The sequence below is a fragment of the Alligator mississippiensis genome, chromosome 1, assembly GCF_030867095.1.
Source record: "Alligator mississippiensis isolate rAllMis1 chromosome 1, rAllMis1, whole genome shotgun sequence".
NCBI classification, from domain to species: domain Eukaryota; kingdom Metazoa; phylum Chordata; order Crocodylia; family Alligatoridae; genus Alligator; species Alligator mississippiensis.
In genome coordinates this window covers 411,116,562-411,138,544 of record NC_081824.1, presented here as the reverse complement: position 1 = coordinate 411,138,544, position 21,983 = coordinate 411,116,562, and the positions used below count along the sequence as shown (strand labels likewise).

The following is a 21,983-nucleotide window of genomic DNA, read 5'->3' as shown; positions in this document are numbered from 1 at the left end:
AAAAATCTCCAATTTTTGGTTAGAAAAAAGTAACCCCAAATCCACATTTTTCCATGATTTAAATGAAACACCACATTTTATTTATATATATATATAAAATTTTGTAAATTATATATATTATATATAATTATATATATAAAATGTGGTGTTTCATTTAAATCATGGAAAAATGTGGATTTGGGGTTACTTTGAACCAAAAATTAGGAATTTTTTTTTAAGTCAGAGAAAATTAGCATCCCTGATAATCAGACATGTAAGAAACCTGGGGCTACCTGAGTGTTATCCCTCAATAAGAGATCTAACTCCACCCCTCCAAACTATTTTAATGTGTGCACTTTACAGGTTTTATTTGTACTCTCAAATGTGCTGCTACACAACTGAGGATATGAGCAGTCAGATCCCAAAATATCTCATTTGAAAAGTTTCTAATTTTAAAGCAATCTTCAATGATTTTTCTGGGTGGGGGGACAGGGTGGTTAAGATTTCTGACTCTTGATGTGGGACATGGTGAGAACATATATTAAATGTATTAGGATCTGACACTATTACATATATTATGATATCTATACTCTTTGCAGATAAAGAATAACTCCACTGACTGCACCTTGATGTAGCTTGGTGGTCTCAAGGCCAGTAATGTTGAGTGGGCTGAGCACAAAGCTAGCTATCTAGCTTCATAAAAACCTACTGGTTACAGAAACAGGACTTCGCTACCGGTCCAGTAAAGAAAGGGGTGTGTGTCAACTTGCATGCATTTAATAAAAACATGCAGAAGGTATGTTTTGAAGCTTATATACAATAAATAAAAATATATTTTCCATATATGATTGAACACACGCGCACATGCAATATGGTAATTCTGGAAGAAGTATCTGTTAAAAGAGCTATTTTGGTGGGGTACATACCACAGGCTGTTTGGTTATATCCACCAAATCTTTAATGTTGTAATACTGGTGCTTTTCAAATGCTGAAAAAAGCATATCCAACACTTGCTGTTTGTCAGCTCGAGCTCTTTTTCCATCTTCTTTCTTCTTCCTTTCATACTCAATCTATTAATTAAAAAAATAATTTTAAAGAGATGCACATTCAAAAAAATTCTGGGCACTTTTAAGCACAGAATGTTAAGATTTAAAAAAAAACCCAAACAAACCTCTAAGTAAACACCAGAAAGTAACGCAGTGCTTTTCTTTCTTGAGCAATTAAACCCTTTTAAAATGATCATTAACTAATTACTTTCCCTTTAATACTCAACAGATTCACTTTATTGTTGTTACTTAATGCATTCTGGAGATTTATGTTATAATTATTCTGAAAGCCTTTAATCTTTATATTTGAGAAATCTTAAACATAGGAAACTGAACCACGCAATGCAGCAGGTTACCCAATATCATTTGATTTGCTAAGACCTACAGTAGAACAGCTGGACTCCACAGAGTGAGAGAAAACTGGACAGATTTTTATTTTAGTTTATATAATAGTATCCTGAAACATTTGTATCCAGTACAATCTGCTGAAAGTCTAACTGTCAAAAAACTAGGACCTCTTGCTAATATTGAAGCGTTATTAGGGCTTTCCAACACCTTATAATCCTCTTAGACCATACTGTGACTTCAGTTTCGTTCTAGCTAGCACCACTGTCATAGTCTCCCACAGAATTTATTTTAGAAGACAGCAAGCGTGATAAAATTAGGCATAGTCCTCCAATAAGACTCAGGGTTTTTCAAATCAGGTATAAAAGAACCAAATACAGATCCTTTAATTTTTAAAACTGCAGGACAAAATAGGGACCTATTAATACAATAGACATTTGTTACATAGGAAAAACACATACAAGGCCAAACAGTTTGTCATAAATTTATTCCTTTAACCAGTGTCATGAGCATCGTGAGGGCTCAAAATTCCCAACACTGAACATTTAATGAACAACCTTCTCACCTGTGCCTGACAGACCCCAGAAGGAAACTGACTATTGTTTGCAGGTTGCAAATGTTTCAGAAGAAAATCTTGCAACCGAGTCCAGATTACACAGCACCATCTGCATTGCTTAGCTGATACGTAATCATCTTTATACTACTTGTCCTCATGCTTCATGGGAAAGGTTGGTCTTTTGTTGAATGAAGTCAATGATGAAAGAATGCAGGAAAGTGCATGATACCGTCTTCTGTTTTTGCTACTAGTATCATGAGCAACACACGCTACTCACTGTCTGATTTAAAGCTCTTTTACATTACTTTGGAGTGACTGGACAGCAAAGCAAAGTCAAAAGAGTGTTAAGAATGTGTTAAGAATGATCAGACCTTTAACTGTCTGAGTGACTAAGCACTGCTGCACGCTTCGGAGGTCAGATCCCATCCAGAGGACATAGGAGCTTTGGGTGTTTATTTACTAGAACCATGTCTAATTTGTATTTCTTTAAAAAGGGCATTTTTGATCTAGAATTTGAGATATTAGAGGAAAAGATCATTGTTCCATAAGAGCAATATTGAAAATAAGTAAACAATGAAGCCAAAGCATTTTAGAAATAGGAGACACTGATCTGATCTGAATGTTCCTTTACAGGAGAAGCATCTAACTTATCTGAGGCTCTGGGCTGGATCTGGGCATGCCAGGTCTAGACTCCTTACAAGCCAGGTTCAGCCCAGGGCATGGGGGCAGCTGCTGTGACCACCATAGCAGTGTCAGTCAAGAATCTGTGGGAAGGGGTCTGGGTGTGCAGTGATGGTCCAGAGGTGGCAGCAAGCTTGCTGTTAACAGCCACAGCCAGATATGCCAAAGGGCCCCCCAACTCACAGCAGCTCTGTAGTGGTGTGGATAAAGATGCTGTGGCCTGTATGTCTGACATCTCTGGTTTACACAGATTTTATTTCCATTTTGACAGGCAACTGATCCATATTCACTCAGTGGGCTTGGTGGCCCTTGTTGCTTCACAGCACCAATTACTAACTCTATCCCTGATCTTCTGCATTCTGACGGGGATAAAGACCTACCATACATTTCCTTTATCTCTACCTACAAAGTGAAAAGGAGGCATTTAAAAAATACATATATATTCTTTATTAACCAAATTCTGTCCTCAATTAGACCAGTGCATGTCTGAAATAATAAAACTGGCTCCAGTAGGATTATCCCAGATTTGTTTGAGTTAGGACTTTGCCACTACATACCTAGTAGGAGTGCACTGATAAAAATTTTCTTGGCCAATACCAATAAACTATTATTCACCAGGTATATCGGCCGATACCGATCCAATAGCCAATTCACAGGAGCACAGTTGGGCGGCATGAAGATCAGCTCCCTGCAAGTTATTGGGGGGGGGGGGGGAGGGAGAAGAGGAGAGAAAATCGAGGCCCCCATGGTAAGGAAGGGAAGGGAGTGGGGCAGGGGCTGGGGGCACTGCCCAGCTTGGGTGGTGAATGGGACCCTGGGGCCACGGCAGGGAGTGGGACGGAGCCACAGGCAGCTTGTCCAGGGGATCAAAGTCCGGGCGCTTAAAATGGCAGTGAGGGCAACTGAACTAAAGTGCATCAATTAAGCTTTAGTTCAAGTGCCACTGCTGCCATCTGTAAGAGCAGGAATGCTTTTAGGAGCAGAGTTGAGCAGGGCGAGGGCAGAGGTGGGCTACTTGCTGTGGGCTTGGGACTCCTGGGGCAAAGGCAGCAGGGCAGAAAGCCCTAAGTCCACAGCAGGCAACCCACCTCTGCCTTTGCCCTGCACAAAAATATGGAGGGGCACATGCCCCCCATGCTCCCCCAGAGGTGTGTGCAGTGGCAGGGAACTGCGCCCCTGAACCTCCTGGATGAGCTCTGTCCTGCTCTCAGCCCCAGCCCCAGGGTTACATTCACTGCCCTGGCTGGGCAGCACCCCCAGCCCCAGCTCCACTCCCTCTCTCACCATGGGAGCCTTGATCTGCCCCACCCCTATGCCATTTTCCTTCCCCATACCCCTTCTCCTCCACAGATTTACCTGTAGGGCACTGCTTTCCACACTGTCCATGTGCATGCAAGCGGCTGCATGCATGCACGTAGCATCCGGGGGCCCCAGCCAGAAGGCATATTTGATTTATCAGTACATTATCAGCTACACCAACCAAAAAAAGCCAGTCATGTTAATTTTCCTTTTATCAGTGTCAATCAGACATGGCACTGATATATTGATGCACCTCTAGTATCTAGCAATCTCTTTTAGTTGATTCTGAAGTGCCCATTGTTACTGTGGAGCTGTAAAACAAAGTATCATAGAATTGGAAGGGTCCTCAAGGGTCAGTTAGTCCAACTCCCTGTACAGATGAAGGAGACTAATTCTTATATCATCCCAAACAAATGCCTGTCCAGCCTTTTCTTGAAAGTATCTAATGGAGGAGATTTCACAATTTCCTGAGCAGATGCTCTAATGATAAATGCTATAGTAATGCTTTGTTTAGATAACACCTCCCATCTGGATAGTTCAGAGAGCTCCATAAACATTAATGAACAAAATCTGCCTGATGTAGGGAAGCACCATCCTCATACTCCGTGGGAGAAACGAGAAATCTTCACAAGATAAAGATTAATGGACTTGTCTAAAGTCAAACAGAAAAGTCACAATGCTCCCTTGCAATGACAACAAAACATAAGCAAACAAAATGAAAGACAAATCATATGTCATTTTTAGTTCTCTTTAATAAGGAAGTAAAAATGAGACAGTAACAACAATCATCTAAACAATATATAATTTTGCTATGAAATATAAATGTTAATATTGTTTGTTATGCTCTGTATTGGGAACTGCCATTTCCCAGATTTGTTTCTGCAAGAATCTTTTCTTTTCTCTATGTTATAATACAGGAAACTGTTTTACTAGAGAGTTTTTAAACAAAGAACCCTGTGAGCAAACCTCCTCTATTCAAGCGTAAATTGTCTTTCAGGGAGCACTTTCTGCAAAGGTTCAGTTTCGTATTTTTAAGTATGTTTTGAAAACAGGAAGTGGAGGAAAAAGTATCACCAAAGAGGATGAGTGAGATTTGTTCACTTGCTAGACAGCACGATTCTTCTCGACAATAAAATAATAACTGAAAATGAGTAGTTTCTCTTGCCTGGAAAATGGTATTTCTCTGATATTAAAGGTCAGCCTTTGGATGGCTAAGCACTGGTGATTAAAGATGCCAGAGGGAGCTGAAAATTTGGCAATGTCATTTGGTCACTTGTGCTTAAATGCAATGGAAATAAACTAAGCTAATTAGAGACTGACCCTTTCCTATTCACTGGGAGGTTTAGTGGTGGGAAGGTGAACAATGACTATTCACAACAATGTACTGAGGATGCTATGAAAGTTTGCCAGGGCAATGGATGTAAATATTTTTTTATAATTGGCCTGGCAAACATTCACATTACAATTGAACCTAGAGGTACCTCAGAACCTGCAAAGTAGCTTGCGAATGTAATTTTTCTGTAGTAGCTGTAAGAGTGGCTGCACATAAGATGAGGGAAGTTTAAAAACTATGATATATTATACAGGGGCTCATGGACAATATCTTTTTCTCTTAAAAGTGGCATTTTCTCAGCTAAATTAGACACCACTGAACCAATTCTGAGAAAGGTGTCTTGCATTCTTGCCTCTTCAACTGTCACTTTTTTTGGTCTCAGAAGAATTAACAAGGATGCTGAAATAAAACTCAGGCGCAGTCCAGATGCAATCGGTTTCGGACAGCAGCATAAACTTATTCAGCTCAATACTTATGAAAAGCACCTCCAGGGATGCAATTCAGTGATGTTCAGCTGTAAACCAACCAACTGTTCAAAAGCAAATGCCTAGACTGGTAAGGTCCACACTGCATAAATTCAAGTGGGGGCCAAATGCAAAGTCTTAGTACACGTCAAGGCTGGTAGCAGATAATTAAACGTCTTGGAATTTTAGTAGAGGAATCCGTTACACATGAAACATCGATAGACAGGACAATAAAACCGAGAACAATGTTAACTTTGACAAGCAGACCCACCTGTATTTGAAGTGAGAGCACTTTCTATGTTTTGTTAGGAGCAGGAAAGATTATCCAAGCTTTACTACGGTCAGAACAAACACTTCTAATACGTCACAAACAGAGAGGAGAAAGGAAGTTGCATCTTGCAGTGTAACTCTCAACTTTGGGTCCTGGAGTCCTATAGACCTCTGAGCTCTCTCTTCAGTGAAAAAAGTCTATTAACTTTGACCTGGTTGGTGACTTTCAATAATTCAAAAATGCAATGGTAGAAAGTTTAGGGATGAAAGGTGGCCAGTCAGCTGCTAAAAGATTATTACTATAGCAGTACTTGCTTTTTTTCTTGCTAACTTTTCAGGAATGTCAAGCCTCTTTTAAATAAAAGCAGAAACTAACCACCTCTAAGATGGAAGGGCAAGCTAATGTGAAGGGGAAAAATAAACATCCATTTTTTTTGCAAACCGGAACAAGAATTCGTGCCCACATTCACTCTGTGCAAGACTGAGCATAATTGAAAAAGCTGCTGGGAGTCTCAAGGCAATCTGTGAGAATGCTCTGCATCATCATTTGTACCTGTTCAAATGAATTTTCTGGAAATCTGTTTAGTGACTGATCTTGTTCACGTGGAGAGACAAGATGATAATATTAATAATGGCAAACAAAAAAGCTCAATTTCCAAAATTAATACCTTCTACATAATGAAAGAAAACAAATGAAAATGTACCACATTATTATGAGATTCTCAAAATTATCTCCATTGCTTTTAGTCTTTTATAGGACTAATATATCAAAGAATTGCAAATCCTGCTATATCTGTATTTAATTTTCATGCAAAATGTTATGAATAGGATATATTTTTTTTAGAACCGAAACACCAGTTTGTTATTGATTGCTAAAACGTAATGGTCAACATTCTTATTTTTCTGCTGTATTTTATAGGCTTATTAGTCTTTCCCAATGGAGCTTTTGCTTTGTATTCACTTGATTAGCTGAATCAAAGAGGAATGTTAGTGCTCTCTACACAAATGAATTTTAGAATCCTCTATATGCATAGTCCATTAATCCATATATCACTTCACACAAAAATGACTATCACTCCCCAATCCCTAGGAAAAAAAAACACATAGTCAAACTAACTTAACTAGCAATGAACTATCATATACCAAAGAGTTTATTTCACTGAATTTGTAATTGATCTTCCAAATCAAATTTGTAATTGAGTCCTAGGTTAATTAGTAATGTTTTAATATCTCCAGTTTCAAAACAGCTCCTGTTGCTGTCTAGGAGTACTGAAAGCAGTGCAAATGCTGCTACTTTTGGAAACAACATTACTGCTGCACTTTCTACACTGTCATGTGAATGGTCACATGAACTTAACATGCTTTACTTTCATTTTTTTCCACAAGCTATCTTGGGTCACAGAACTGAATTGGTTTATGAAAATAATATGATGCAAGACACCCCCAATGTAAATGAAATGGGACTATCTTTATATTTAAAAAGCTAAAATATTTTTTAATCACTAAAATATAGTTTGGCAGCACAGAAGCATAGTTTTAGCATGAGTTGTAAGCAAAGCTGCTGGTTTATTCCCTGAAATCCTTTATACAAAATCAATTTTTCTTTGTTTACCTTCACAATATGTTGCTAGGCTTACTGAAAGGTTGCCAAGATTCCTTTTTTTGAAGACATCATTAATACAAAAACATGTATTATACGTCTTTGGCAGATGGTTAATACAAAAGTGATAAAAAAAAGATGATAGGTGAAACTAAAGACGTTTGAAACAAAAGTGCTCACAAGAATATTTTTAAAGTTCTGTATTCTTTTCACAAGTTCCTTTAAAAATGAAAAACTATTCTGTATTCAGTGAGATGCTTCCAACATTATCATTTCTGCCTGCAAACAAGCAACTCAACTGAATAAATAAAAGCAAGTTAATTTATCTATGATATTCACTGTTCACTCAAAATGGCCTTCTTGGTCTATTTAGTATTCTGAGGATCAGTCAGACTATTGCTGAAGGGAACTATTACTGCAAGTTGAAGTAATACCTTATGTACATTCATTTTTTCTGAACAATTTTCCACTGTTTCAGCAACAGTATGAGTGCTAACCTACATGGTGCACCCTGCAGCTTCTGGTATTTCAACCACTGTGTGCAGTAAGCAGGTCTAAGGTGGCACAGAGATAAAAGTAAGAGCCCAGTCTACACACCATGCTTTCTTTCACTGTTAGCATAGTATTGGTGCATCTTGAACTGGTGCTGAAGGCAAAGAGGGGGGAAAAACATCAGAAAATCCTAAATTTAGATGCAAACAACATGGATCAGCCAAGCTGAAGGAATTTTGTGGTCATATGTAAATGACAGAAGACTAGAAGTGACAAGCTCTGGGCAAGGCAAAAGTGGAAACTGTTCAGTTGGTAAGTGAGGACATCCTATCAAAAAGGTCAGAGAAGAGATCTCCAGGAGAGGCTGCAGCAGTAACAGCAGTCAGAAGGGAAGGGGGATTGGTGACTGGCACAGCCTGCAGCTAATTAAAAAAGGGAAAAGTTATCAAAGGGGAAGAACTGACTGGTGAGGGACAAAGCAGCACCCTAGATCTTGTCATGGTGGGCAAACAGCCATGAACACAGGAAACAAAATGAAGACAGTACAAATGGAAGCAACAATCTTGGAAAAATGGTAAAGGACCTCATTGGCTTGAGTCATGGAGCTTCATAGAAAAATTATCCCAATAACCCTGAGAAACAATGGATGTCTACATATGCAGGATCTATGCAAGGGTCAACTGGTAACACAGCCATTGGCCTCTCCCATGCTTTTAAAAACCATCACAACTACTACCATTTTCTAAATAAAATTAATTCCCTTCTATTAAATTCTGTGCTTTTGTTATTCTGTTTATAAAACACTACTTTCCAACCTTGACTATAAGTTTTCACAATGACTTAAACAAAGGGTTTGTTAGTCTGCAGGAGCCAGCAAAAACAAAAATCACAGAATACTGTGCACCTTATTAATGACTCTGGTTGAAAATGTTCTTCACAAGTAAGTGGTAAAGCTAATTGAATCAAAATATCTAGGGCTAGATTGTGACTAGCTCTGTGTGTGTGTGTGTGTGTGTGTGTGTGTGTGTGTGTGTGTGTGTGTGTGTGTGTGTGTGTGTGTGTGTGTGTGTGTAACTGGAAAGACAAGAAGTCTTCTAACTTTTGGAATAGTGGCCTCTCTCCTGGTGAAGGGCCTGGGACAGGATCAGGACCCTTGTGATAGGGAAAGCACACTGCACACTCTAGCATTATCATCATTTCTAAGCTGCTCTGGGGCTGGGATTTTGCGGTGATGATGACATGATCCAGAACCAGGGCAGAGCCACAATCTGCTGCCTGCATGCCCCAGGCAGGGATTGGCCAGGGGCACGCAGGCAGCAGATCGCAGCTCTGTCCCAACTCCGGACCATGCTGTCACTGCCGTAAAATCCCAGCCCCAGCCCCGGATCAGCTCCCTGCCCAGCTCTGCGCCCTGCCAGCACTGCTTGGGCCAGTCTCCATGGAAATCCTGGCCCACACTGTTAAGGACCTGCCCCTCCCAGGGTCTCCATGGAAACTGGCCACAATGACACAGGCAGGGGCTGCTGGGAAATGGAGTCTGACCACTGGCCAGATGCACCATTTTGTTCACCCCTGGGTTAGACAATGGACTGTATATGATGGTTTTAATAAGGATGATACTGCCTCAGGCAGGGAGGTTGGACTAGATGACGTCTCGTGGCCCCTTCTACCCTTACTTTATACTTTATGAGTCTATAAGCAGACAATTTGTTTAGCCTATTGTGGCAGACAGTAACTTAAACACTACAATCTCAGCCTAAGTGCCCAAACTTCACATCAATATATTATATTTTTAGGCAACTTTCAGATTGAAATATTAATGTATAAAAGCATTTAACAAACAACACTACAAGTCTAGTTACTGATTAGCCATTGTGGACTACACAGGCAAAAGTATCTATAGGATCTGGGTTCAGACTTCAGAAGATATGGGAAATTGAAAATAGTAGGCAATGGCTGTGATTTGATGTTCATACATTCCTTCCTATGTTAGGATTGTAGAATTCTAAGCAGGCATAGTTGGAAATAGTTGGACAACATTGTACGTTAAACCAACAACATCTTTAATCAACTCTAAGAAGTTATACTACCTTCAGAATCACCCATATATTACTCTGTGTATTTGTTTTGTTATTATTAAACTGAAAGTGATATGAGCTCAGTTCAGCTAGGCCCAAAGGATTTTATGGCTGTGTGATAAAAGCTAACAAACAAAAGAAGCATTATGGCTATAAGAAAGTGAGTATTATAACACCAGACAAGCACGCCATTTACAAGCATGCATATGGTGACGGTCTCCCCACAACTCCACTCCCTTTCCTCTGCTTCCGATAATGAAGTAAACTGTAGAAGAGAAATGAAAGACCTATATCTAGCCCTACTTAACACACTCCTTCTTAGCAGTTGCACCCCTTTAATTTTGTATGTTTTTCCCCGCTTTCCTCTATATCCTTCCTGAGGCTCCTTCTTTCATAGCAGATGATTGCTCCACCTCACAGTGATTCATACTTTTTTATTCTTCCTCCCCTGAATTAGTATCCCTTTAAATAGCCATAAGGTGTAGCTGGGAATAATGGGATGAGCTTAAGAAAATAATTTCCGTCTGAAAAAAATCAGGATAAACTGAGAGTCCTAAAGAAGACCATAGAACAGTATTCCAAGTCTCCCATCACTTGGAACACTGAATTTAGGTGACAAAAGATTAGGAAGATACTGTAGAAAACGATCATGTACTGGCTCTACAGGGTGACGCGATTTAGGTGATTTGTCCTAGTAGACTTTTTAAATCAAAATTTCTACGACCAACCTTATTGGATAAGTACATCATCTGGACATTTCCATTAACACAAAGAACTGTGTAACTGCTAACAATTTTACAGTGAGGGCACTCCCACAGTACAGGCATGTTTCTGTTTGGTGACATAATGGGTCACAATGTCATTCCCTGAAACTATTACAAGTCTGTTAAAATCTGTAGCATCACTAGGGTGGCAGTTTTAGTCTATAACTAAAATCTGTGGGACTGTAAACTCACTGTACCTGCATAATTAAAGTGCTACAATCCAGTTTTATGTTGATGCACTTGCACCCATACAACTTTTTTTTTTTTTGAGGATGAGAGAATAAACCATAAAAACAAAGCACCTACATACCAATATATAAATGTATCCACAAAAGGAGGTAGGGCTGATGAAATTTGATTAGTAAAACCAGCCCCATGTGTCTGGAATAGTTATTCTTATCTAGAAATCTGTGCAAAGATCAGGCTTTGAACAATAGCTACTTTAAAAACAGCATCCTATGAGAATGGGATGATTATTTTGTGTTCTGGAAAAATAAATTAAGTTGGACTGTATTGTGGAATAATGTGTTATCATACAGGGTACTGTCATTTGTTTTATGTAAATAAAATGTTAATAAAAAGTACAAAAGAGTAAATGACTAATACAGTGACTAATACTTAGCGTGAATTAATAATATTTCTTGTACTCAACAGGAACATTGCTTATTATATGTGCACACATACACAAAGAGGATCTTTTAGTACGACATCGTATCTTGTATTCCCACCAAATGATCTTGAACTGCAATGTGAGTCTAATATGGTCAGATTTATTGATGCAGAATATATGTACTATGAAAGTGTACTGCTACAAAGATTTATCGGTTGTTTTCCTTCTTTTACAACACTTGCTGCAAATTATTGGAGATTCAAGTCTTCTCTAGCTTTTCACATCTGCCCAGTATTATTCTGTATTACCCAAAAAGTGTACTGAAGCATCTAATGGTGCAAAAATGACACATGAAGACACTGAAATAAAATTTCACACAAGCTACAGGAAGGAAGGAAGAAATAAAAACAGCAGGAAGAAATGGTAGAAGGAGTGATGGGAAGGAAAACTCTGATACCCACTCTGCCATGGAACAAAGTCAGAATCAGCAGATAGTAGTTGCCAGATTGGCATTGGACTCGAGCAAAAAGGAAGACAGCCAAAAATCAAAATAAGGGCTGAATCCTGATACCACAAAAAAATAAGATTTTCAAAAGGAGAGACGTGCTGTATAAGAAAAGGCCCCAGACAGCCTGGTACTATACAGGGAAGTAATTTTATAGAGCATCTAAATTCCCAGGAGATCAGAGGGATGAATAGAAGTATGGAAACAGATTAAAAGGTAACTTACATTATACTGATGATTAGCCACAGGTTTATAATTGGTTGTTACAGCTTTGTCCAGTTGCTGCGATAGTCTTACAGGTTTAGAAGATTCTTCTATCTGCAATCTTGAAAACAGAAGAGTATAATTATTAAAAACTTCAGACAAACGCACCTTATGAATTTCTTCTACAAAGATGATTTTACCAAAAAAAGCCCCCAAACTGCGCTGTGCCTGTTTTGTTTTCTTTTGTATCATATCTTATTTTTATATCTACCTTCCTTTGGCTTTAGGACTCTATGGATTATTAGAAAATTTGTGTCGTGTCAGAGGATAACAAAAGATGAGAAATAAAATGGAAGATCAGAAGTTTTAAAATTTAAACTTGTTAGTAATTTTAATTCAACAGCTTGAGCCACACACTCAGGTGATCCCCCCAAAGCTGGGGGATTGCTGCTAGTACATTTCTTGCACATGCAGCCTATAGTATAGAGTCCCAAATAGGCTGCAAGGGGGTAGGGAGACTAGGAGGCAGGCTTGACCTGAAGTTCAGCAACACTTACAGAGCATGGCTGGACTGAACTGCTCTTACAGCTTAAGGATTTTGGCTCTAGACCATCAGTGACCAGGCATGAAGGTAGCCAAGGTTGATTCTAACTATGAGTGTAAACATTCCATTAGTCTCTCTACATTGATTTCTTGCTCCCTACTCCGAAGTCTTTTATTGCCCAAATTCTCTCTGGTTCTTGATCCCTTGACAACTGATGCCTCACACGGTACATATCAGAGCAGAATATGGTCCCCTATGTTTGCCTTTCACGTGTCCAGGCTTACCTTCACTGGAGGTGTGAAAGGTAAATATAGGGGGCCATATTCCTCTTTCCACCTTTTCCTTTCATTTTGTTGTAAGTGATTTTAAGCCCTTTCCCCAGTTTCTTCACTCTTTGCATCCTCTAAAATTCCTTCCTTAGGTAATCCTCCTCCTTGTAAAGGACAGAAAGATACAATTCTCCTGACAAAACCTTTCAGTCATGTTCTTTCAGTTTGTCAAAAGAAAATCTGCAAGAGATGGTGCAGACAGCCTGATTGGTTGGCAGTATTAAGGCAAGCAAAGGTATGGCTGTACTCCTCAATCATGGTACTACCGTGCTGAGACATATTGGGCTGCTCTGCCTAGTTGCAAAGTGAAAATATGGGTTTGAACACTTCATACCACAGGATCCCCACAAGTCTGTCCTGGGTCTTGTGTTTAATGAGGATGTGACAATCTGCATTAATGATTTGGATGATGGGATCATGTGCATGCTTAGCAAATTTGCAGCAACACCAGGTTGGGGTGAGATGCAGACACTCTGGAGGGTAGAGCTAGAATCCTGAATGATCTGGATAAACTGGAGAAATGGTCTGAAATTAATCATGAAATTCAACAAGGACAAGTGCAAAGTCCAGCACCTGGGACAGTATAATTGTATGTGTAAATAAAGACTGTGGAATGACTGACTAGTCTGCAGTAATGGGGAGCGGGGGAGTTACAGTGGACCATAACTAAATATGATCCTGCAGTGTGTTCTTGCTACAAAAAAAGCCAACAGCATACTGGGTTTTATTAGTAGGTACATCTCTTGCAAATCAAGGGAAGTGCTTCTTCCACTCCATTTGGTACTTGTGAGGCTTCACCTGAAGTAGTGTCCAGTTTTGGACACAAACTTCAAGAAAGACATAGACAGATTGGATAGAGTCTAGCAGAGTGATACAAGTGATGAGACCTAAGAAACATGACTTGTGAGGAAAGGCTGAAATAACTATGGTTATTTAATTTGGAAAAGAAAAGACTGAGGGGGTATTTGATAACAGTCTTCAAATACCTGAACAGTGATTACAGAGAGAATGGAGATGGCCTTTTTTCTGTGGCTGTAGGAGAAGGGACTAGGAGCCTCAACTGCAACAGGGGAAGATTAGGTTGGAGATTAGGAGAAAGTTTTATTGAGGGTGGCATAGGCAGCAGAAGCAGGGGGCTAACTGGGCTTAGCCTCCCCACAAACGCAGAGCAGCAGTAGGGCTGCAAGGCAGCCCAGCCACAGGCTTCTGGCAGCTGCAGCAGGGGGTTGTGAGGGACACGCATGCAGCAGTGAGGAAGAGAGTGGGGCTGGGGCAGGCATTGCACAGCTGAGGTGTGGCGCAGGACTGAGCTGCAAGTGGCTTATCTGAGGGGCACGGCTCCTACTGCTATGCACATCTTGGGAGGGCATGGGGGTGTGTGCCCCCGGATCTGCGTGGGACGAGGGCAGGCTGCTGCTGTGGGCTGTGGCTGGGGCCATGCTGGGCTTTTCCTCATGGGGGTGGGGAGGGGAGGTGGGAGGGCTGGGCTGGGCTGGGCTGGGCGGCAGCAGCAGTGCTGGGAGTGGGGCTACGGAGAGGGTTGCAGCCACCCCAAAATTTGCTGTAGCCCCCCTCCCTGCACTGCTGCCACCCATGCCGAGTCCAGTGCAGTTCAACACCCCCCCCCCACGTCCAGAACACCCCAGCCTGCAGCCCATCCCACTTATAGATCTAGGGCACACAGTGGCAGGAGCTGCTACCCCCCATGTATCCCGAACGAGCCATGGGGGAGGGGCAGATGGAAGCCCCAGTGATGAGGGGGAAGTGGGACACAGGCAGGAGAAGGGGCAAGTGGGGGTCCCAGCTGAGCTGGGTGGCAGGATAAGCAGAGACCCGGGAGGCACGTGCCCTCTGATCTGTGTACGGGGTGGGGGCAGAGGCAGCTGCTACTGTGCGCTGCACATTGAACCCCACTGACCTGAGAGCTGTGCAATGCCACGTATATCCCACCTCCAGGCAGGCAGGGAGTGTGGCACAACTGCAGCAGGGAGCAAAGCACAGTGTGTAGTGGCAGCTGCCTCTGCCCTGGGCACAGATCAGGGGGCATGTGCCCCCTGGGTCTCTGCTTTTCCCACCACCTGGCCTGGCCGGGGCCACCACTCACTCCAGCCCCTGCCTGTGGCCTGCTCCCTTCCTCACTGTCTGGGCCTTGATCTGCCTCCCCCCATAACAGCCCTTTCCCCTCCCCCCACCCATTCCCCCAAAGACTTACCTGCTGGGGGGGAGGGGGTGCATGCATGCTTAGCCCCCCCCATAATTTTTTCTCCCTCCGCCTATAGAGGGTAGTGAGGCATTGGAACAGGCTCCCTAAAGAAGTGAAATTTCCATGCCTGGAAATTGTCATTAACAGGCTAGAGAGACACTCAGCTGGGATGGCTTACTCAGAAATGATCCTGTCCTAAGCAGAACTAGGTGACTTCGTGAAGTGCCTTCCAATCCTACTTTCTTAAGGTCCTAACATGGAATAGTTTTGAGGTTACGCCAAAAAAGCTGTTTATTAGTCAATAAGAAATTTTAAATATGATAGATGCGGCCAAAGGAGCTCTAAGCACAATGACGGCTAGGAACTGTAAACTGTTTAAGGCCAAAGATGATCAATTCATATTTTAGTGGGTTTTTTTTAATTACATTAAAATGCAGGAAGTCTGATTCATTTTTGTGCAATTTCTAAAAATGAACCTGTTTTTCATATAGTTAGTAATTGTTTACTTTACTTTTTGGAAACCATTGCCATGCTGTATATCCAGTGGAGTATTTTATTTTAACAGATAGAGAACAGGTATTTCCCCCAAACAACAGATAATTAAAATGCCCACATTTGTTTTTAGGTCTTCAAAAAGTTACAGTGTTTAGTGGGTTTCTTTGAACAAGCACATACCACTATAACTGTTATTACTGATTTCTTATGGTCCAAAACTCTAGTGAAAGAGGAATGCTGTCATTAATATAATGGGAATCTTGAGTATTTATCATGCAGAGGATGAAACATTCCTTGCCTACGTGGAGAATGAAACAGAACTCTACCAAATGGAACCAAGTCAGACTAATTGAGCAGATGCTGGAAAATTACAGTTCCAGGATCTACCAGCATCACTTGACAGCAATTTACCATCTACAAATACTGTATATATCGCTGGAAGTCTTAGAAATATTATCACAGTAGTCCAATGTTTTCTTCTGTTCTCTAAACCAGAAGTTCCCAAAATTAGATCCACAGAGAGCTAGATAGCTATATGCTGCTAACTTTGTCATTCTACATGCAAAAGATTAAATTAATTACATAGAAATATGTATTTCTTCTGGGTTTTTTTGTTTTTTGGTTTTTTTGTTTTTTTTACAATAAGCAATTACTGCAGCTGTCACAATACTATAACACTGCATAGGAGGAGAGTGACACTTTAGCTAACGCTTTATTTTTATTATTAATATCAGTCCATAATCCATAAAAAAAAAAGTTGGAAACCCTGTTCTACACATGCCTTCCTCCTCTTGCTCCCACCGGACTGTTTGTCAATTTTTGTTTTCACATTCTCCTGAAGGACTAAGGAATCCACTCACTGGAAATCCCCCAATGACTTCCTTCTGTCATCAGGTGTCTACATTGGAGAATGTTCACAACATTCTTCTCTAAGCACTGCCAGCTCTGTCCCTATGGGCTCAAAAGCCTCAAAATGCACAGGTACAAACAGCTAGGTAGAATGACAGATGTAGAAAACAACAAGACTGTTTCAGAGGATGACAGAGATTTTCACTGTGGATGCACTAAACTGTGCTTGAAACATTACAGTGCAAAACCAGTTCTATGGAATAACTCTACCCAACATATTTACAAATTTCAGCACAGGCACCACTTTCTACCACAAAACAAGGCAGAGTTTGTCAAGTAATATTTGACATTTCTCCATTTATAAAGTAAACTTGAAAGGAATAATCATTTTTATGCCTGGCTTTCCTATAATGTATATTTATTTAAAATACAGTAATGAAAACACATTTCTATATTCTAATAATTATATTTGTAAAATATATAACAAAAGCTTTGCATGTGGTACTCACCTTGCCTGAAATTTTAATGTGGTACAGGGATAATTACTTTAAAATACTTAAAAAAAAACAACAACTAGTACCAGCCTGAAAAATACTATGAAAAAGAATGCATAAAAATAAAGATTTTATAGAGACATTTCTCAGAGTAGCTGTTTGGAATCTTAATTGAACTACTGTCGGGAGGGGATAAAAGTCAACTCTGCATCACTTGTGATACTGAATTAAGGGGAAAATGGCTTTTCACTCTATTACTTTTTATTACTATTTACATTACTGTAGCATTTAGGTTTCCTAGTTGTGGATCAAGAGTCTATTATGACAGGTTGTACAAAAATAATCTTTGTGAATTTACTACTTCCGCAGTCCTGTGGGGTAAAATAAGCTGCCACAACAGCTCATTTTAGTGCATGTCATTCCTTGAGACCATGGTAAAAGCAGCAGAAAGCTGAAGGTAGTGTTCATATTACAGGCCTGCACCCACAACACATTAACATCAGTCTTTCTTATATCAGTTTTGTTCACTCCTGTAAACTATACCAGGATCAGGAGTAAACAGTGGCTGGCCATCTTTCCTGGGATACCTGTCTTTACAGTGCCTCAGTAGTAGCCTTGTGGCACTGAGGAAGCAGCAATCCTAGGATAAAGGATGGCACACATCATTAATACTGCTGTCCCCAACTGGCGCAACATAACTTTACTTTTCCCCCCAAAATAACTCTACACCAGCTTCTGGCAAGTTATACCACCAGAGCTATACATTGCAGGCTGCTTCCCATCTACGCAGGTGTAACAGCGTAACTATGTTGTGTCCAGATTCAAGGAGGAAGAACCGTTTATCAGTTCACATATTTGTGGTAACTTACAGCATAGGAAAAAATATAGCCCACAGGATTGTAGGCACAGGTAATTTTCCCTGATTAATCTTCAGTTGACAAAAGAATTTCAAAGTTCTGTAGTAGGTATTAATCAGAGAGATGCAGCTGGACCAGAGCCTGGAATTCAGAAGGAAATGCTGCAAAGATGTGCTCAGCCTGCAGCTTTAACATATTATTGATTTTGGATTTTGTGCCATTAATTCAGGGCACCAACACAACAGCTGCTTTGCTCAATGTTTTATGGTGCCTGCCAAAAGTAACAATGATTTTTGCCTCAATGCTAAGTATTCCAGTCATACTGGCAGGCCTTCCTTTTCTTGGTCTGGGTAATGAGTGTCACAACAAAATAGTAAATTACCCAAACATATTTAAAAATACCTTTATATTCTTATCCTCTGATGCTGATTCCAGACTACATATACTTTACTTAGTTTCATGAGGTATTCTTTCTTTACCTTACCTCCTCTGTGAATGGTTTATACAGACCTTCCTATTTAGGACTGATCATACAAGGGGATGAACAGCTCCCCAGAACGTTCTCAATCCCTGTAATTCAGTGGGTACTGAGGGTGCACAGCACTTTGCAGGATAGATCATAATAAACTATTTTAGAAATTCTCCATTTACAAACAGTACAGTGAATTAATATAATGGATACACATTAAGACACTGCATATTCCCTAATAATAACACTGTCAACCTGCCATTGTTACATATGCACAATGTACTTTATCATAGTTCTAAAGAGAGACATTAAAACTATTAACATGCAAATTAACTTCTGAAAAATACTCAGCCAATGATATAAATCAACTTGTCTTAAAAAGGAACAAGTGATACAAAATCCTAACCTACTCCATATCTATTTTTCTCAATTAATCTATTTTAGTTTTTTTTCCCCCCTTTTTTGATCAAGGACATAAATTATTCCAAAAGGAAGAGAGGTTATATTAACCTTTCATAATTTAAAATAATTTGACATGGTTCTCATCTAAGACTAAATGACAGGCAACTACATTATATTTCACAGATCTAAAATTCCCAGCACAATTTCACACTGCAGCAATTCTGCTATATCACATAATATGATGATGATATTAATGATTGTCTTTTATTCTGCATTACTTCATCTATTAAATCAAGATTATTCTTATCATCTTGTATTGAAGAATTCTGAATCCCTCTGTGTATGTCCACTTTCCTGTTGACTGTTTCTCATTGAGCACTCATGGGTAATAAACTGTTTCCTTCCCTTTGTTACCAGTACATGCTATACTATTTCTTCACCTCCTAACAATTAGCTCATTACTCAAAGTCCGTTCCAACCCTATTCTGAAAGATTTCTAACATGAAGGAAAGTATGTGATAGGCTAATTTTCTAAAATCAAAATTGTTATTATAGCAGATTTGGGGAAATTTGATGAAACTGAAATGAATGACATTTTAATCAATCTGTTTTCAGTAAGGAACTACTCAACAGTACTCAGACATTCATGATTTTAAAACACATGTCGATAGTTTCTTTTAAGAATAAGCTTGGCAGAAAATTAAGATAGTACTTTTAGTCAGTGTCAAAAAAATAAAAATAAAAGGTCATTTTAGTCTGGACTGATAGCATGATAGTGATTTTCACCTATCTTGTAGGCCAGTGGCTTAAAATGCTTTTTAAAGTCATTATCGTAGGATACATGTTCAGTGACAAATGTACATGAAATAATCTCAACTAATTCTGATCCTGCCTACTTCTTTCCTGGTTGTATGGATCCAAAAGAGGAGTTCTAGTACTTCTCATCTTATACATGATCCACTCCACTTTCCCCAAAACATATATTTAACCAGCTGTGAGAGAACACCTCTACTATCTCCTTCCCAAGGGAAATGAAGGAATGCAGCCTCATTGCTTGGATGAATTCTTCAGTCTCTTTCAAATGCCTCATGCATGTCAGCATTCAAACACGAGGCAGAATGAGTAGAAACTCCAATGCACAGGAGTAGCTGCTGACACTTGACAGGGCTGAGTGAAAACGGTGTAAAAGAAATGCACTTAACAGAACTGAACAGATGACTGAATTTTTCAACTTTTTACAACATAGTAGGATTTCAAACCAATTTTTAATCCTGAAATCTGAGCATTTGAAGAAACATGCTGTGATTACATTATGTCCATTACACCTACTAATGTGATGCTAAAAAGGCTTTCTCTATAAACTGGAATCTTGTTTGTATTGAAGGCTGAGCGATGAATCATTGGAATTTATGGTATTTTCACCCCTATTATTGAGACAACAGGCATCCATGGGCATGACTGACGACTAAAATTCTATAAATTTTTTGCTTCACATACCACATGTGGTAAAGTGAGTGACATCTTAACAATAGCAACCATTCCTTTTCAATTATTATGGTTCCCAGTTTGATAAAATGTGGATAACAGATTAAAACTGCTAAAGCACTCATTTTACCCTAGAGTTTATTATTAACTTACTTTTATGTTCTTCGAAGTAGAGGTTTAATATCCTCGGTATATGGACTTCAGCATTCCAGACTCAAAGGTATAGTAAGTGACAGAACCCCAGGATGCCTCTTCCTAAGCCTGACCATTAGGGGTGGTCACTGTTAAGAGATGTTGGGGTCAACATCGATAGCTAATTTTTAAGGAGGCATATCAGCCGATACCAATCCCATTTCTGATACCAGCCTGGCAGCTTGAAGAGCAGTGTCCAACTGGTAAGTCTGATGTGCTGGACGGGGAGGGCAGAAGGAAGGGGCGTCAGGGGGCAGATCGAGGCCCCTGCGGTGAGGGAGGAGTGGGACTGGGGCAGGGTCAAGTGCTGCCCAGCCAGGGCAGCGAGGGCGCAGGACAAGAGTGGCGACTTGTTCAGGGGTCGCGAGGTGGCTCCTGCTGCTGCACACTGCTCATCTGGGAGCCGCTTGTCCAGTGCTTGCCCACTCAGCTGGCAGCTCCCGCCGCTGCTCCCGTCACTTGTCCAGGAGGGCACTGAGGGGGTGGGGGGGTGGAAATGATGATGGATCTGCACAAGGCAGGGGCCGGGGTCTGCCAAGGGGGCCTGGGCAGTACTGAGATTAGGGGGCCAGTGCACACATCTTCAGGAGGCCTCAAATGCCTCTACACAAATGCTCGTAGTATGGGGAACAAGCAGGAGGAACTTACCCTCCTGCTAGCTGACACCAACCCAGACATAATGGGGCTCACAGAAATGTGGTGGGACCCAATGCATGACTGGGCAGTGAATATCAAGGGCTATAGGCTGTACAGGAGGGACAGGACGGGGAGGAAAGGTGGGGGTGTGGTGCTCTACCTCAAGGAGGAATACGCATCCTCATCTAGTAGCACAAGGTCAGATGAGGGGCACACTGAAGTGCTCTGGGTTAGAATACAAGGGAGTCAAGGGGAAAGGGACTTAACGGCGGGGGTCTACTACAGACCACCCAACCAAGGGGAAGAGCTAGACCAGGATTTCTTAAGTTAGCTCACGGAAGTAGTTAGGTCAAAAGATGTGGTGATCATGGGTGACCTGAACTTTCCAGACATCTGCTGGGAAGAGCAGTCAGCCAGGTCTGACCGCTCACGTAGGTTCCTAGCTGAGATACAGAACCTCCATCTAACCCAGGAGGTGCACAGCCCCACCATGGGAGATGCCTTGTTGGATCTGGTGCTGGCCACAGGCAACGACCTCGTGAGGGGGCTGCGGGTGCTTGACCACATGGGCGACAGCGATCATCGCCTGGTGGAATTCACCATCCAGCGCAAGGTGGCAAAAGCCTGCAGCAAGGCAGCCGCCCTGGACTTCAGGAGGGCGGATTTCAATGAGGTAAGAAGAATAGTTGGGGAGGTACTGAGGTCCCAGAGGGGAGGGGAGTCAGTTGTCCAAGAAGAGTGGTCGTTCCTTAAGGAGACGATCCTCCAAGCCCAAAGGGACGTAATCCCAACAAGGATCAAA

General features: G+C 40.8%; 1 protein-coding gene across 2 annotated transcripts in view; it reads right to left on the bottom strand.

The window, feature by feature from the left end:
• Positions 1-21,983, bottom strand: part of GTF2F2 (general transcription factor IIF subunit 2) — a 158,796-nt gene that overhangs the window by 14,537 nt on the left and 122,276 nt on the right. For both annotated transcript variants that reach the window (XM_059726968.1, XM_006260684.4), the window contains 2 exons: positions 12,248-12,347; positions 906-1,049 (listed from right to left, as the gene is read on the bottom strand). In XM_059726968.1, coding sequence (XP_059582951.1) covers positions 906-1,049; positions 12,248-12,347 — 244 coding nt within the window. The remainder of the gene's footprint in view (positions 1-905; positions 1,050-12,247; positions 12,348-21,983) is intronic.